The sequence below is a fragment of the Rhinolophus ferrumequinum genome, chromosome 7 (assembly GCF_004115265.2).
Source record: "Rhinolophus ferrumequinum isolate MPI-CBG mRhiFer1 chromosome 7, mRhiFer1_v1.p, whole genome shotgun sequence".
In the NCBI taxonomy this organism is placed as follows: domain Eukaryota; kingdom Metazoa; phylum Chordata; class Mammalia; order Chiroptera; family Rhinolophidae; genus Rhinolophus; species Rhinolophus ferrumequinum.
The window spans coordinates 46906968-46924141 of NC_046290.1; the positions used below are offsets into that span (position 1 = coordinate 46906968).

At 37.5% G+C, this 17174-nt stretch overlaps 1 protein-coding gene across 6 annotated transcripts in view; it reads left to right on the plus strand.

The window, feature by feature from the left end:
* The window catches only part of ARHGEF28 (Rho guanine nucleotide exchange factor 28), a 284986-nt gene that overhangs the window by 257206 nt on the left and 10606 nt on the right, over positions 1–17174 (plus strand). Inside the window, exon 36 of one of the 6 annotated variants that reach the window (XM_033110871.1) lies at positions 3374–3401. The exons of the other annotated variants lie outside the window; for them this stretch is intronic. Coding sequence (XP_032966762.1) covers positions 3374–3401 — 28 coding nt within the window. The remainder of the gene's footprint in view (positions 1–3373; positions 3402–17174) is intronic. 6 annotated transcript variants of the gene reach the window in all.

A 17174-nucleotide genomic window follows, 5' to 3' on the forward strand; every position in this document is an offset into this window, starting at 1 on the left:
CACTGGAACCGTGGGTTCGGGAGCCTGTTTGGGGCTGGGACCCTTCACTCCTCAGGGGGGATCTCCACAACCAATATAGCCTTCCTGTTCTACATCTGTGCCCCTCTTACTAGATTTGACGTGGCTTCTTCTGTATATTCTTAGTTATAGGACTTCTGTTCAGTTAGACTTCAGGTGATTCTCAATGATGGTTCTTCTGTAGTTCAGTTTTGATGTCATAGAGGGGGGAGGTGAGCACAGTGTTTATCTACCATTTTTCCCTCAAACATTCTTTAAATACAAAAGATACAATGGAATCATTCATTAGGATTAAATAAAGTAAAGGGTCAGGAAGAATTTATAAAATGTAACTGCTTTAATATATTATTTTGCAACTTTAGTATGATGGAGACCACATTGCAGAATGCTTTTTCTAGGTACATTTTGCTCTGCTGTTTTGATTCATTAACTTGATATTTCCAGTGCCTTAAATGTTTTTGTCAGTGTGGTTTTGCACACTGGCTTTGGTATAATTCAAAAACTAAGTTTGAGTTAAAACACATTCAGCTTTTGTTTAAAAGAAGTATTTCTCTCTTACTTTTTGTATATCTCCCATCTTTTTCTATTGCCTTCTGCTTCAAAGGAGAAAGCTTTTAAACATTTGGCAGCACACTTGCAGGAGATAGAAAATGTACTAAGGAAATAAACAGTGATTATATACAAAACTAGTCTTTCCACATGTAAGGAATTAGATATAGCCAAGGGAAATGCTGAGAAAAAGTACTTATGCTTCAGATATTGTGTGTCCAGTGTAGGCCAAGGACACTCAGGGCATTGACAGAAGAGAGGAGAATCAACTTTGTCCTAAATCTCCCAGTAACATCCTGGTGTACGTAAGTAGGGATTAGATCAGAAATGCAGTGTGTGCTGTTAAGCACTAGAGTTTTGCAACTAGTCAAAAAATGCTATTTATGTTTGTTTACTTGAGCATGACAAGCAGTTCCTGGAGAAGAAAAAAGAAAGACAGAGATTTGGAGGTGATAGGGAAGTGGAATGAAAATTGGATATATATCCTTAAGAGGGTTGTCAGGGCCAGATAAAATTGTTTGAACCACTCCAGAGCCTTGATGGCTCATGTAATTGAAAGTAGTACAAAATAAGCCCCTGATGTAGTCTTCGCTAGACCCTGCTGGTGCTTTCACTGCATGGTCTGGACAGTGGGTGCTGGGCTGGGAGTGCAGGCCCAGGGTATGTTGGTGGTGAGGATGATAGTCCATGTGCTGGAATTAAGGACAGCGGAGTGCCATCCTTCCCTGCTTTCACACGTTGCTGCTGAATTTTGGGGTGAGTGGTTATCCCAAATGGTTAAATGTGCATTTAACCATAATTTGATTAATTCTATGCTGAAGAGTTTATTGATAGGCCCTACGGTTAGCTCTTTTCAGGCCACTCTTTAAAGATTGATTTGCTCTTTTGTCTGATCTAGTATTGGGTGCATAGGACCAACTCAGCTCAGTGGAAATGTGACTTTCTGGAACAGTAAGCCTAATGGAAAAATTTGTATGTAAATAAAATTTCCAAATATGTTTGGCTGTCACCTAGATTAGAATTTTCATTGGTTTGTTCAACCTAACCTCACCAGGCATTTCACTGTGCTCTTTGTGCTCTGATTGTAATTGGTTTTTGAATCGCTCTATCACCACCAACGCCACTAATAATTATATGACACTTACAAATTTCAAGCACTGTACTAAGGCTTTACATGGAGAGACTCACTTAATACAACAAACTAGTGAGATGGTTCTGTTATTATCTCCATTTGAGAGGGGAAACTGAGGTACAGAGAGGTTCAGTGACTTGTCCAAGGTCACACAGCTAGTAAATAGCAGAGCCAGAGATGGAACTGGGGAAGACTGGCCCTGGAGCCCATGCTCTTACTCATTACACTATAAATTGTTTATTTCGAGAAAGCTGTTTTGAATTACATTTTTTAAAGAAGTTAGAGTAAAAATAGAGTAAATCTTGTTGAAATGCCTAGCAGGATGTTCACAATTAAGAGCCAGGGTTGTTGTTTTCTTCTCCTCCCTCCCTTTAATATTACCATTTGGAAAATGTTTCGAAATCTTTTGGATTGAGGTAGGCAATGCTTACATGGGTCCTGGGCTTCATCAGATATCATAACTACCCTTTAGCTTCACTTTTTTCCCAGAAGATCCTTTTTCTTAAGAATAGTTTGTTTCTCTACTGTTGCCTAATGGTAGCCCCATGCTATTTGTAAATATTTTTTAAGGTAGCACTTTAAAGAACTTTATTCTCCAGTTTTAGAAGCGGTTTCATGAACAGAATTCTTGGATGGTTGAACATTAAATCCAAATTGGTATTTGATTTTATTTATAGTGGAAGGGTTGGTTGTTTTAAGAACTTAATCTGCACTCCTCTGAGGGACACTAGCCAAGAGTACAGAAAATTTGAATTTCTTTAAACAATATAGTCCCTGTAGGACAATTGCTATGTAATTGGCTCCATGAAATGCTCAACTGCATTACTCTTCTTAAAGGCAAAAAACACTTTATTCCTGTGACTCCTTTTTTCTCCTAGTTTTAGAATTCTGGAACTGTTTATTCAAAGCATCTATTAGTTTATAATACTTGCTTTCTTCATTAATCAACAGAGAAAACACTTTATGGTATGAAAATTAAGCTGAAATCTTAGTCTCCCTTTTCAGTTATATTTTTATCTGTATGTCAATATTTGCAGGTTTACTTAAAAAGTTTCTCTTTAATGTAGCTAAAACGTAATGGTTTTGCCATGCATAAGCTAAAACTTAAATCAAGAGCCAAATCTTATGACTTAGTCATGTAGATATTGGGGAACGATAATAACTTTATTATGTCTGAATTCCAAAAGACTGTTTCCCTTTACTACATATTAGACTTTGGTGCCCATCAAAATATTTTCAAAATTCAAAACATTGTATTCAGAATATTTCCTCTTGGCAATGATTTTTTTTTTTTTTAAATACAAGTAGCTGTGTTAAATTTTCAACATTTTTTTTTTTGTACATATGGAAAGAAAATAGAAAATTTCCAAAGAAAAATCAGTGCTGTAGTTAATGTTTAAGTGAGTCTTTGAGAAGTGAGTATACGATAATTTCTAATGTTTCACAAATATTCCACAATTCAGAAATGGGCACCTTATTTGTGTAATCTGTTTGGAAAGAAGCTTTGCCAAAGTCCTTCAGGCAATTTCCCATAAAACTGCAACTGGCATTAGATACCATAGACTTCAACAACAAAGGAGTATTTGAAAAGGGGGATGTATTAGTTACTAGGGCTGCCGTAATAATGTACCATAGACTGGGTATCTTAAACAACAGAAATTTATTTCCTTACAGGTCTGGAAGCTGGAAGTCCAAGACTGAGGTATTGGCAGGGTTGGGTTTTCTGAGAGCTTCTTTCCTTGGCTTGTAGAGGGTTGTCTTTTTCCGGTGTCTTCACAAGATCTTTCCTCATGCATGTCTATGTCCTAATTTCATCTTCTAAGAATACTAGTCATATTAGATTAGGGCCCATCCTAATGACCTCATTTAATTAGCTCTTTGAAGGCTCTACTTCTAAATACATTTTGAGGTAATGGGGGTTAGATTTCAATATGAATTTCAATATGAATCAGCCCTTAGCACAGGTTATAAAATGATTATTTTTCTCATTATAGTATTTTTAGGTGTCATGAAGGCTTTAATTTTTTGTAAATGTACCAAAGTTAAACTATAGTTTACCTACATTGTGAGCTCTTTTTACTTGGTTAGGGAAGTGAATTGAACTTTGTTAAAAAAAATTGCATAATAGTAAAATTGTGATAAATATCTGTATACAAGATCTGACAATTAAGTTTGTGAACTTCTTGCAATGATGTTGCTAACCCTTTTTGATATCAGAGGGATTATTCATTATGAATTTGTACCAACTGGACAAACAGTTAACCAAGTTTACTATTTGGAAGTGCTGAAAAGGCTGTGTGAAAAACTTAGATGACCTGAACTTTTCCCCAACAATTCTTGGCTCTTGCATCATGACAATGCACTAGCTCACACGGCACTGTCTGTGAGGGAGTTTTTAGCCAGTAAGCAAATAACTGTATCGGAACACCCTCCCTACTCACCTGATCTGGCCCTCAGTGACTTCTTTCTTTATCCGAAGATAAAGGAAGTATTGAAAGGAAGACATTTTGATGACATTCAGGACATCAAGGATAATAGGATGACAATTCTGATGGCCATTCCAGAAATAGAGTTCCAATACTGCTTTGAAGTGTGGACTAGGTGTTGGCATCGGTGCATAGCTTTCCAAGGGGAGTACTTCAAAGGAGACTGTAGTGATATTCTCAGCAATGAATATCACTCTTTCTAGGATGAGTTCACAAACGTAATTGTCCAACCTCATGTGTTTATAGGTGTAGTTTCTGTTATCAAGCCCATGTCAACACATAGAAATTAGGACAGACAGTATTGAGTCTATAGATTCATTAGGCCATATTTCCAAACCTAGGCCTTAATTAGGAGCTTTGGGAATTTTGAGCTCTCTTTATGATTGGGAAGAATATTACATGCCTTATTATTGAATTGCTTAAATGAAACCAAAGCTGAAGGGTTGGGAACATTTGTTGTGCTATGGAATTATTATCCAGATATACCTGAGGCAATTTGTAGAAGTCAAAATTGGGAAATCTTTGGGCAGCTCTTTATCATCTAGAATCTTGACTATCACTTTGGGGAACATTTTGAAGGAAACCGTAATATTGCTTGTTCTCAGTAATCTATGTCTTGACAAGAGTATAAAGAATTGCACTCAAAGGTTTAATTTTAATCTTTCTCGCCGACTACTGTAGATGATTGACTTTTGCCTTCTGCAGATTTTTACCAGGGAAGGGAAACATGCCATTTGCTTGGAGAGCCTGGTGAGGCACGGGTGCTGACTGCCAACTTCCTGATTGCATAGTTCTCTGGGGGCAGATTCAGTGTGTGAGCCAACTGGGCCAGAGCCATCCCGCCTTAGCGCACCGAGCCCAGTGTGTGGCAGGAGAGCAAAGCCAGCAGGTCGGGGGACTTTGAGGCAGCCAGCCAGCCAGCCAGCCAGCCAGCCGTGTGGCTGCCTGTTCATCCCCACCCTGGGTTCCACTTTGATTTGAAGAAGCAGCTGAAGTGGGAGTCTACTTAGTACAAAAGACTCCAGAGATTAAGCCTAGCCTAAGGTCATCCTTAGCTTAAAACAAACAAACAAACAAACAAACAAACAAACAAAACCTATATATATATACATATATATATAATGCATATGTATATATATGTATATATATGTATATACATACATATAATGCATATGTATATATGTGTATATATATGTATGTATAATTTGTATATATACACACATATGTGTAATCTATGAGCCACATATTTGACCTCTCTAGTACACTAAGGTTTCATTCTTGAAGTGATTAAGGGTTGGGTTTGAAAGGGAAGTTTGTAACCATGTATGCACTAAACCTACCTGAAGGATAAGGCATGCACCTATGAGTCTCAGTGACTCATGGGATAATGATCTAAAACTGGCAAAAGAAGCATCACCCAATCCACAAGTCAGAACCTAAGACTGTTTCCTTCCTCACCCCTATGTCCATCCAACCATGCAGATTCCATTTTTAGGGCTTAAAATATCACAGGTTCAGCTGAAGACTGTTTTTTCATGTTTGCTTAAGAAGAATCTGACCACGTGGTTCAGTGGGTGGCAAACTTTTACTTAAAGAACCACATAGTGAATATTTTAGTCTTTTTGGGCCATCTGCTCTTTGTCACATATAGGCAACTCTGCCATTGTACCTAGAAAGCAACCATAAACAGCAGATAAAGAGTGAGATTAACTGTGTTCCAGTAAAACTTAACTGATCAAAACAGGTGGTCTAACTTTTTTTTCTCCACGTAAACTGAGGAGGATACTCCTCCTTGTGTGGAAATGTCATCCCTATTAATTCACCTCTTGGTGAATTAATAATGTATCATTATGTGGTACTTTATGCCATTCAAAAACACATTTGAATTCATGGTCTCATTTACTCTTTACAACAGTCTTGTGAGTGCGTGGTTACTGTCTCTGTTTCTTAAATAAGGCAACTTTTCTCTCACTTTTTATTCAGTCTCTGTGAAAAGATGAATTTAGAAAAATGGAGTTGAATGTACTGGCTGGAGTTGAAGGTCAGTGGCTTAAAACTTGGAGAGACTTCTTCCCAGGGGTGGGACTGATTACCAGAACCAAAGGTATGGTAGCTGGCTTTGCATCAGGGCTGCAATGCAAGGAGAGTATGACTTTCTGTTGTTCAGAGACTGATTTGGGAAGGCTTGGCTGAGGCTTGCAAATTTCAGTATCCACCGTGCTGCTTAAGTGATTCTGAAGCAGCCAGCTCCTATCTCTGCACTGCTACCCTGGCATGCTGTGTGCTGGACTTGATGTTAGAGAAACTCAGTTCCGATGCTGTTCGGATGCTAACTCAGGCTCTGATGGCTACGTGGTTCCTAAGGCTTAATTCCCTATCTATACAAAAGGGAAGAAAGTGTTAAAAGAACTTAAAAAAAAAAATACCTAGTATGTCCTGGAAACCAATGAACATCAGCTTCTTTCCTTCCTACCTTCTGGAAAGAATTCATTTTAATTGTGACTCAGGCATTGCTTGCTGATAAAAATAGGAGTGTCTCCTAAATGTCAGCAGGAAATCAAGGGTTTAAAATAAAATTTAAAACAACAACAACAACTGTAAATTGGGGAATATTTCACTCAGAATGGAAATATATTTGAATATTACCTTTCTGTATTGGTCTGAGAGGAGGTGTTTGTTAGTATCATCAGAACTGTCCTGGGGAGGAAGTAGTGAAAGCACGTCATTTTTTTCCCATTTGTTCCTTTCTATAGAGGAAGAAGTTACGTGAGTCAACCATGTTTTCAGAACCAAATGTAAGAAATTTTCAGGCAACAAGATTGAATATCTCAGTTTGGCGTGTAGAGTGGCGATATCTGCAGAACATCCAACCCTCATTGGTTGCATTCTATCAATATCTCCCCAGGACAACTTCTAATTGTACTTGGGTTCTCTGAGTAGTCTTTTCTATTAGGAAGAAAATGTTGAAAACAGCCAACTGGAGTATTTCATTTAAACCATTTCTCACTTTACATTTTAAACTTGTGTTCTGGTTTATGACCTTAATCTTTTTTTGAGTTTGGTTGTCCTGAATCATTCTGTCCTTGTTAGTCCTGGATAAAATGATAAAAAAAACAAGGTTCAGAATCACCAGGAGTGAGTACCTCTTATTAGCACTTATCATAATTGGAATTAATTACATGTGTAATAATTTGCATAATATTTGTCTGCCCCACTATTAGAATAAACTTCATGAGGATAGGGAACTACGTGTGTATTCTTTAATTGCTATGAAAAGCACCAAGCACAGTACTTGGCATGTATAAACATTCGATAAATATTTACAACATGAATGAAGGGTCAAGGTTTGAGCTCTGTAGAAGAAATGAAAGCAACGGTGATCTTCAGCCACACAGCTTGACTACTGAGGCACTGAAAGAGGTTGAGAAAAGATAGCAGAACTGTGGAATATGATGGTGGTTAATACAGGCAAGCAAGATGAGTGCCTCAGGCTAGCTAACTGGATTGAGTGGGTTTACAAAACTTCTGTAAGGTGGGTGTATGTTAGGTAGCGTTATTGAAATGTCAGGGTAACTAACTGCCTTTAATATCTGACTGGATTCTAGGTAGCGGACTTTAAAACTTACCAACTTTCCTTCCTCATTAATGTTGAAATAAGTTTGTTTGCTGCTGTACAATCCTATTTGTCAGTTTGGTATGGGTACTCTTTGTACAACTCATCTTTTTATATGAACTATTTTTTCCATTTAGAACATTGTACATATAGGCCCATATGGCCATGTGTAGCAAATAAAAACTTAAGTTAAAATATGTTCTCCATAAAATGCTTTAATTTATTCTAAACAAGTAGAAATGAATCAGTTGCTTTCATTTTAGGAAGACAGCACATAAACAATTTAGCATTTAATTGTTATATCAATAACTATTAGTCAACCGATCTGTCCATTGAAGTATTTCTTTTTTAACCATAATGTTGCTCGAACCCCAGTAAGTTAAACATGGGCAGCTAGCTCAACATCAATGAGACACTTTCTTAAACACTTTTTCCTCTGCTAACTCCTACTTAATCCAGTGTCATCTCCCCAGGCAAAACAATCAGTATTACTTGTTTAGTTAAATACACTCTAGAATGTGAACTGATTTCCCGGGCAGGACCTTCTACTTGTCGGCCTTAAAATATTGCCTGAAAGATCACATACTTATTAAAGCAATCTTAAAATTAAGTGTGGTGGCATCTTAAGAAATATATCCCTTTGCTTTACTCTATACAGACTGAGAGGCACCTGTGTGTTCTCAGCTGGTCAAGTCCCAGACGCAGCTGGCTACAGGGGAGAAGTCTTGTTCTGTGGTTCTTCTACTCAGACTTCTAGCCAGATAAAGAATAAGGCTGGGCCCGAGTTGTGATTTGTGGAGATGTTAATTTGCCCTGATAAATCACTGTTGAGTTACCTTGGATAAGGGGCCAGGATATCCATTCTCTTTCTGGATTAGATATTAATTCAATTTAATTTGATAGGTTAATGCTTAGTTTGAAATTTTACCTGATGAAAAACGCTGTCTTACAAAGGTTCCAGTTATGCAGGATAGGACTCCGAGCCTTTTACTGAGCCATTTTACAATAAGGCTATGCAAAATTATTCTCATGGTGACGCTTTTCCACAGCTCTCTTTTGTGCAAATTTCAACACCACAGCTTTTTCTTCCTATAACATAACTTGCTGAATGTTTGGTTAAATATAGGATATTTGGATCATCCACCAGAAATATAGGAGACTCTGCTTCTCCGGTGAATTGAGGCCATTTTGGAAAGAATGGTGCTGTAAGGCTTTGGAAGAAACATTTACAAGCAAAACATTGGCACAGTTAATTTTATTTAACGACCTACTTCCTACCAGTGATCTTGGCACCCTGTGCAGTGATTTGCAATCAATTAATCATACAGAATGTTGTAACACTGCAATAAGGGCATTACACTCTGAGTCTCATAAATCCACCAGCAACAAAAAACAGGAACTGCATGCTCAAAGCCCTCTTCATGTGATACCCAGAATGAGAAGGTGATTTTAACAGTCTGTTTTCTAACATGTCCCTGGAAGCCTCAGTATTTTCTTGTAGATTGAGGTTTGAAGTTCTCATGTCTCAAAGACAGCTTAGCTTGGCCCTTTACCGGCTGTCAGTATAGGAGTCTATAAATGTTCGCCTCATTCAGTGTAGCCACTGGTCATTCAGACGAGGGAATTCTTGATCCTTCTGGATGACTGAAAGAAGCCTATGGTTTTGTTTCTGCGCCCCCCCCCCCCCAATTCGGGGCAGTCATGCTCAACTGCAGTAGGCCATATTTTTGGAAGTCTTTGTAGGAATGATTCAGAAAGGAAGCATGTTTCCATCTAGGGAATACACTGACATTTGCTAGAGGCAGATGGCAGAAGATGGGATGGGGTGATATTAGAAATCGAGGAGACTTCACATACTTGGTTTTGCCAAAAGCTTCTGGGATCTGCCTGTTTAGGATCTTAGGCTTGTATTCTTGTCACTTCAAATGCACCCTTGCAGTTAACTGTTTAGCTGTGCTGGATTTCTTTTTTCTTATTTTAGCATAGTAAATATGGAGCTATTACATATTCTTAAAATTATATAAGTCTAAATGTATGTATATTGTGTTGTCTTTACTTGCTTCCATATGGTTCTGTTTGGGGGATGTTCTTATAACAAGAATATAGAAGCTTAATGTATACTCCATCTGAATACAATTGAACCCTCTTTTAAAAAACTAAAGGTTTTCAAAGCTGTGCTACTTCCAATGAGTAGGTTAAACTTCTGACTCTTGATGAATTTATTCCTACTAAAAGTTGTACTATTTTTGATTACTTGTTAATTTAACCAGACTGGCATGACAGATTATATGCAAGTAGAGCTCATCCTGTATTTTTAGATGCTTGATGCTTCTGTTCAACATGAGCTCTAAAATACACTCACAAAGTTTTGCATATGTAAACTACTTTTCATTGGCACATAGCTTGGAGGGATAAGCACAATGAACATTTTGGCCAAAATGTGATGGTCTGTTAGTCGGCATGTAGTAATGAGGCCATATTTTGCATTCAGGCTCCAGTGTGAGAAAGTGCAGCTGCACACTGATGTCTCCCTAGGGACCGTGGACTGGAATCACATCCCCCTAGAAAGGAGAATGCAGTAATACTGCGGGGAGGGTAAGGGAGGGGCATGTGTTCAGTTTTCTTTTAAGGTACTTGACTCAACTACCTACATAGATTAAAAAAAAATGTATTTAAATTATTTTATGCTGAACAAGCAGCCTGAGGTTAAAGCATTGTGAAAGATCAGATACTAAATTCATCTTTTATGAACAACTTCTGCTCTAAAAACTTTAATGAACATAGAGGAGAAAGCCTGAATCTGAACTGTGTAGGGCTGAAAGCAAAGGAAGTACTGAGGAAAATCACATTAAAATTATCCTACTTGAAGAAGTTATCATTGCTCCTGGTAAGGATATGGAAGCATTTTTACAAATGCTGCCACCAGCAAATTAAACTCTTTTCTGTTTGTAAGAGACATTGATATAATTTTAAAATAATTTCTATTAAGTTTATTGGGGTGACATAGGTTAGTAAAATTATATAGGTTTCAAATCTACAGTTGTGTAATACATCATCTGTATATTGCATTGTGTGTTCACCACCCAGAGACAGTTCTTCTTCCCTCACCATATATTTGACCCCTTTCCCTCTTCTGCCACCTTCCTTCCCCCCTTACCCTGTGGGAACTACTAAACTGTTATCTGTGTCTATGAGTTTTTGTTTGTTCGTTGCTTTCAATTTTATATCCCATATATGAATGAAATCGTATGGTTCTTGACTTTTTCTGTCTGACTTCTTTCACTTAGCATGATAACCTCAAAATCCATCTTTGTTTTTGCAAATGGCAGTATTTTTATCTGAGTAATATTCCATTGTGTATATATATATATATATATATATATATATATATATATATATATATACTGCATCTTCTTTATCCAGTCATCTATTGAAGGACACTTTGGTTGTTTCCATGTCTTGGCCACCATATATAATACTGTAATGAACATAGGGGTATATATATCTTTATGGATAAATGTTTTCAGATTTTTAGGGTAGATACCCAGAAGAGGGATTGATGGGTCATATGATAATTTTATGCTTAGTTTTTTGAGGAACCTCCATACTGTTTTCCATAGTGTCTGGAGCAATTTACATTCCCACCACCATTATAAAGAGTTCTTTTTTCTCTACAACCTTTCTAACACTTGTTATTACTTGTCTTGTTAATAAGAGCCATTCTAACATGTGTGAGGTAGTATTTAATTGTGGTTTCGATTTGCATTTTCCTTATAGCTAGTGAAGTTGAACATTTTTTCATATATCTGTTGGCCATTTGTTTGTCTTCTTGGGAGAAGTGTCTGTTCAGGTCTTCTGACCATTTTTTAATTGGACTGTTTGGCTTTTGTTGTTGAATTGTATGAGCTCTTTATGTATTTTGGATATTAACCCCTTATCAAAGGTATTGTTTGCAAATATCTTCTCCCATTCAGTTGGTTGCCTCTTTATTTTGTCGATGGTTTCTTTTGCTGTGCAGAAGCTTTTTTGTTTGATATAGACTCATTCATTTATTTTAGCTTTTACTTCCCTTGCCTTGAGGTCAAATTCATAGAATTCCCTTTGAACCCAACGTCCATAAGTTTAGTACCTATGCTTGCTTCTATGCAATTTATTGTTTCAGGTCTTATATTTCCATCTTTGATCCATTTTGAGTTAATTTTGGTGTATGGTGACAGAGAACAGTCTAGTTTCATTCTTTCGCACATGGCTTTCTAATTTTCCCAGCACCATTTATTGAAGGGGATTTCTTTTCTCCGTTGAATGTTTTTGGCTCCTTTGTTGAAAATGATCTGCCATAGATACATTGATATATAGATATGGCACATATGCTTGTATGTTTGTCAGATTTAATCTTTTGCCTACTGCAGCATTTAAGATCTTCAGATGCACACACAAGTAGACATACCCACCCACCCACATAGGGACACAATTACATTTTTATAAACCAAAGTGGGCTTAAAGGTAAAACATTTATTTTTCTCAAACAAACTTATAGTACTTCTATAATTTTATGGTACTTCTATAAATATATAGTACTTCTACCCATTTATAGCACTGCTGGTGATGGTTATTGATGACGATTTTCAGCTTTTTTGGAGATGATTATTTTCATGTTTTTAGAGAGACCAATGGCTAACTTTGAGAATGTATGGTTCAGGAAAATTCCAGAAAGTATGTTTCATAAAGGGCTTGATTAAATAACTGAATCAAGACTGATCCAGAAAATCCACTTGTGTTGAAAACTGCTTGGCAAATATCATTTTTGACCAGAATCACAAAGACCAGACATGTTCCTGGGAGGAAAGTAGGTGATGTGATATTTTTCTTGTCATTCAAAGTGAGAAGGTAAAGAAACTACCTTCTCCCACTTCCTAAACCAGGTTTCAGCAAAAATAAACTAAAAACATACTTTCCCAATGTAATGAACTATACATGAAATTATCAGTACTTCAGTTTTAAGTGAGGGATTTGAATGAATGAATAAATGAACAGATGAACAAATGAATGCATGAAGAATGAACTAGATTGGTATTGAACAATGGAGATGGCTGACTGGCATAGTGGTTAAAACAGAATTATGTCTGGGTTCATATTCCAGCTCTACCTGTGAAATTTTAAGCAAGTGTTTATACTTAACTCCATTTACCTGTTTCCTTATCTATAGAATTGGACTTCTGATAATGTCTACTTTGTAGGTGGTAGGAGAATTAGAATTACATAAGACAAAACATAAAATATGTAGAACTTTGGAAGTACTCAATAGACATAGTTATTATCACTGTTAGTATTACACCTTGTGTTAAGAAAAAGGATAAATCACTGAGTCACTTGAGCCACTGGACTGTTTCCCAAATGGTTGCTCTAGTGACCTGAAAGACTCGTGTCTCATTTGGGTATTATCTAAGAAGGCACTTCTCAAAAAATGTTCCGCAATTCTGGCTGTTATTAAGTTTGAGATGGTTAAAAGTCCCATCATCAGATAATATTGGGAGATGCTGGTTTGGAGACTACACAACTTTTTCAGAACTTGCATTGTGTTCATGGGTACTATGACTCTCCGAAAGTGGCACTTCCCACACCTGTTTAACCCCAGCATCCTCTCCTCCAGCCCAACATCTCGCAAGGTATTTCTTGAAGTACACTGGAAAAAACACTGATGTAAATGGATGTTGAAATAATTTCATTGCCTGTGGCACACCCTTCAAATACATTTTTTTTCCTCCCTTGTGAATAGTTGAAATCCAAATGACACATCCCAACACGGTTTATCACACGGGTTGTCTTTTGAAAACCAAATTCAACCTGATGGATTTAAGATAGAGCTTTGTTTAGCCACCTTAGGCGAACATTTTGGCCTGTGGATAAGGGTTCATGGCCAGTCCTCTTAAGGCTTGTGTGGGTCAGCTTTCTTAGGCTTTTTCAAATGTGCCATGTGCTGAAGGCAGTCGTCCCTGATGCAGTACGGGAGGTTATGTGCTTGGGCCTGCCTCATCTCTACATCCATATAGGATACTACTACATCCTTTCTTACCCTCTAGTCCAGGCATATGAAGTTCTCTGTTATGCAAAAGGCCAGCCCTCCCCGCCATCTTTTGTACATCTATTTCCCCTGTTGGGAATATCCTCTCCTCCATCCTTTATTCCCAATCTCATCTCATTAACTCTTATTCATCTTTCAAGATTAGCTCCAGGGTCGCTTACTTCCACTCTATCCAAACCCTCTCAGACTGGGTTAGGAGCCTCTCCTGTGATCCTGGTGTCCAGTAGACCTTTTACTACTTTCCACAATATTTTGTCACTTCTTTCCCTTTAGACTCTAAGATGCTTTATATAGTTTATTGATTGAGAGAAAATTTGCATACAGTTGCATGCTCAGGTATTAACTCTATTATTCGATTAATTTCGGGGAAAGAATATCAAGGCACAGAATGTTTCATCATTCTAGAAAGCCCCCTTACACCCTTTTCCAACCAATCCTCATCCCCAGAAGCAACTGCTCATCTGCTATCCATCACCACAGGTTAATTTTGCTTATTCTAGAATGGAATGAAATCAGACACTATACATCTTTTTGTGCCCAGCTTTTTTCACTCAGCATATTACTTTTGAGATGCATTTATACTGTTGCATGAATCCATAATTGGTTTCCTTTTATTACTGAATGATCTTGCATTGATGACCTTACCAGTTACTTATCCATTCTTCTTTTGATGGACACCTGGCTTATTTCCAGTTTTTGGCAATTATGGATGAAGCTTCTATGAACATTCTTGTACAAGGTTTTTTGTGAATTATGTTTTCATTTCTCTTTGATAAATAGCTAGGAGTAGAATTGCTCCTAGAATAGGTGCCTATTTAACTTTTTAAAAAAGTGAAATAGTTTTTGAAGCGATTGTATGGAGGAAAACTCCCTGGGTGCTGAGACGAGACCTCGTTCAACTCGGTTTCCCTGTTGGCTGGCCCAGTGCAGGGCACACGCTAGGCCATCAGTGCTTATTGAAGGATGTATGGATCAGAAGCTCAAACCAGCTTCCATTCTGACATAACCTCTACTAATTGACAGAAAACGAGTGCTTTTTCCATCAAAAGGATGAAAACTTGATTGGCTAAATGTGGGCTCATTCCAGATAAGAAAAATAGAAGCAATACAGCTCTCTTCTCAGCCTGCTCCTGGAACTAGCTTGTGTCAGTGTGGCAATATATACAGGTGAAGCCAAGTACCGTGTTTCCCCGAAAATAAAACCTACCCTGAAAATAAACCCCAGTTAAGATCGTCAGCCAGACGGATGCATTTAGTACATTATGATGACGTTCCAGAAGAAGATGACATGACTGTATTTGAATAAATGCAGGTTGTTGTACATGAAAAAATAAGACATGCCCTGATAATAAGCCCTAATGTGTCTTTTGGAGCAAAAATTAATATGAGACCTGGTCTTATTTTCGGGGAAACACGGTATGTAGACTGATATGGGACCAAAGAAAGTCCTGATCACCAGCAGCTGCCAAGTTTACCTCCCAGAGTTAGAACTCCCAACACTGCCATTCAAGACCCTCACAACCTGTTAGTGCAGCACGCCGCTCACCCTTTATTCACGTGCACAAACTCACATTTAAGGCAAACTTGACAACTTTGTTTCTTACAGCACCTAGCATTTTCTGCCCTTTGCAAGAGTGGGACTCTCCACCTGGAATACCTCTGCACAATGCCATCTCTTCCTGTTGATATTCTAGTCAGCTTTCAAGGCTCAGTTCAGATGCTGTATGTGACGTCTGTTCTGGCCACCACATCTGGAAGCCCTCTCTGGGGGTCTCAGAAGTGCTGTCTAGTTGTGGTCAGTATTGGTTAGCCATTGAGCAGGGTGTCCTGTCTTTATTGTAGTTACTGTGTCCGTATCTTCCTACTCGAAGGCAATAGGCTTTCTCAGGGCAGCCTGCTGAATGGCCCTCCGCTATGTAGGAGTGGGGGCTGGAGGTCACTTAGGGAGTAACAGGCTATTCTACACCATCCTTGCTCTTGGTGGCTGATTCCACTAAAGAAAAGTTATATGGTAATGCCATGGCTCCTTGTTGAGAAAAGTTGTTTATAGAAGAAAGAGGTCTGTCTAAAAGAAGGATATTGGGCAAGCTTGGGAATTTGTGTCACCTGGTAGATAATTAAAGGGAAATTAGCAAGCTTTCTTTAGGCTCTAGTGTTAGTCATGTCGGAAAGCACAAATATTAACAGCTAGAGGAGCTTCATATGACATTTGTATGCATAAGACAATTTAAAATCATTTCCTATAGGGAGAGACGGCTCCAAGGAGTAGAGCAGTTTATTCCGTGATTATATATATATAATATATATATATTTATATATATAATATATAGTTATATTTATATATATATTATTTTTTATTGCTCTTTTGGTAGTTTAAAATCCTACTTTTGCCTCTATTCTACAAACTGCCCGCTGCTTGTGCAAGTTCTAAAAATATTTATTTTAAGTTTAATTTTCAGAAATCTAATACTATAGTAATCTTTACTCTGATAACAAACATAAATGTGAAAAAAAAAATGCCAAGGGTGTCAAAATCTGCACTGAAGAAGACGTATTTTCTATATGTTATGTTGTACTTTTAAAATTATAATCATTTTTGAGTGGCATAAACTCAAGGCTGCAGTTGGAAAAAATATTTCAATTGATTTGGTTTCTTGGCAAATGTTATTTCAAACAAATAAGAATTATAAAAATAATGCTTCTCATTTTTAAAAAGAAAGCATTTTTTGTTGCTTTGAAAACTGTAAATATCTATTTCTCAGAACACAAAAGGCATGTACGTTTTTTGACATCTCATAGTTTTGTAGTTGATCAAAAGAAAAACACCCTCATTTGTAAACCTTTAAATAATTGGATGTCATTTTTAAAAAGTCTGGTAATAACATAATTATTAAGAAGTAAGTAGGACTAATTAGCTTGCATGTATTTGATCTAATTGCTTGCTTTCCTTTGGTATAAAGAAAAACACTGGATCTTATATGCTTAAGAATTTGAACAGCTGCTTTTCCTTCTACTGAACCAGTAAGAAGTAAATGCAGCATTAAAATTCCTAGGCTGATTTCCTGCGTTATTCACCTGGCAGAGAAATGAATTCAATTTTTCTTCTCTCAGCAAAATGAGAGGCATAACTCTTTCAATGTGGGTCGGGTCATGCAGCAGGCAGTTTCCAGGTCAGCTTTATTGGCATGGTGCTCAGAGGTCCCTGGTCTCTATATCCTTCAGAGGAATTCAATGCCATGAACATACTGCCCTGTCCTTGTTGCTGGAGACCTACGTGGTGCGAGTAATTTTTGC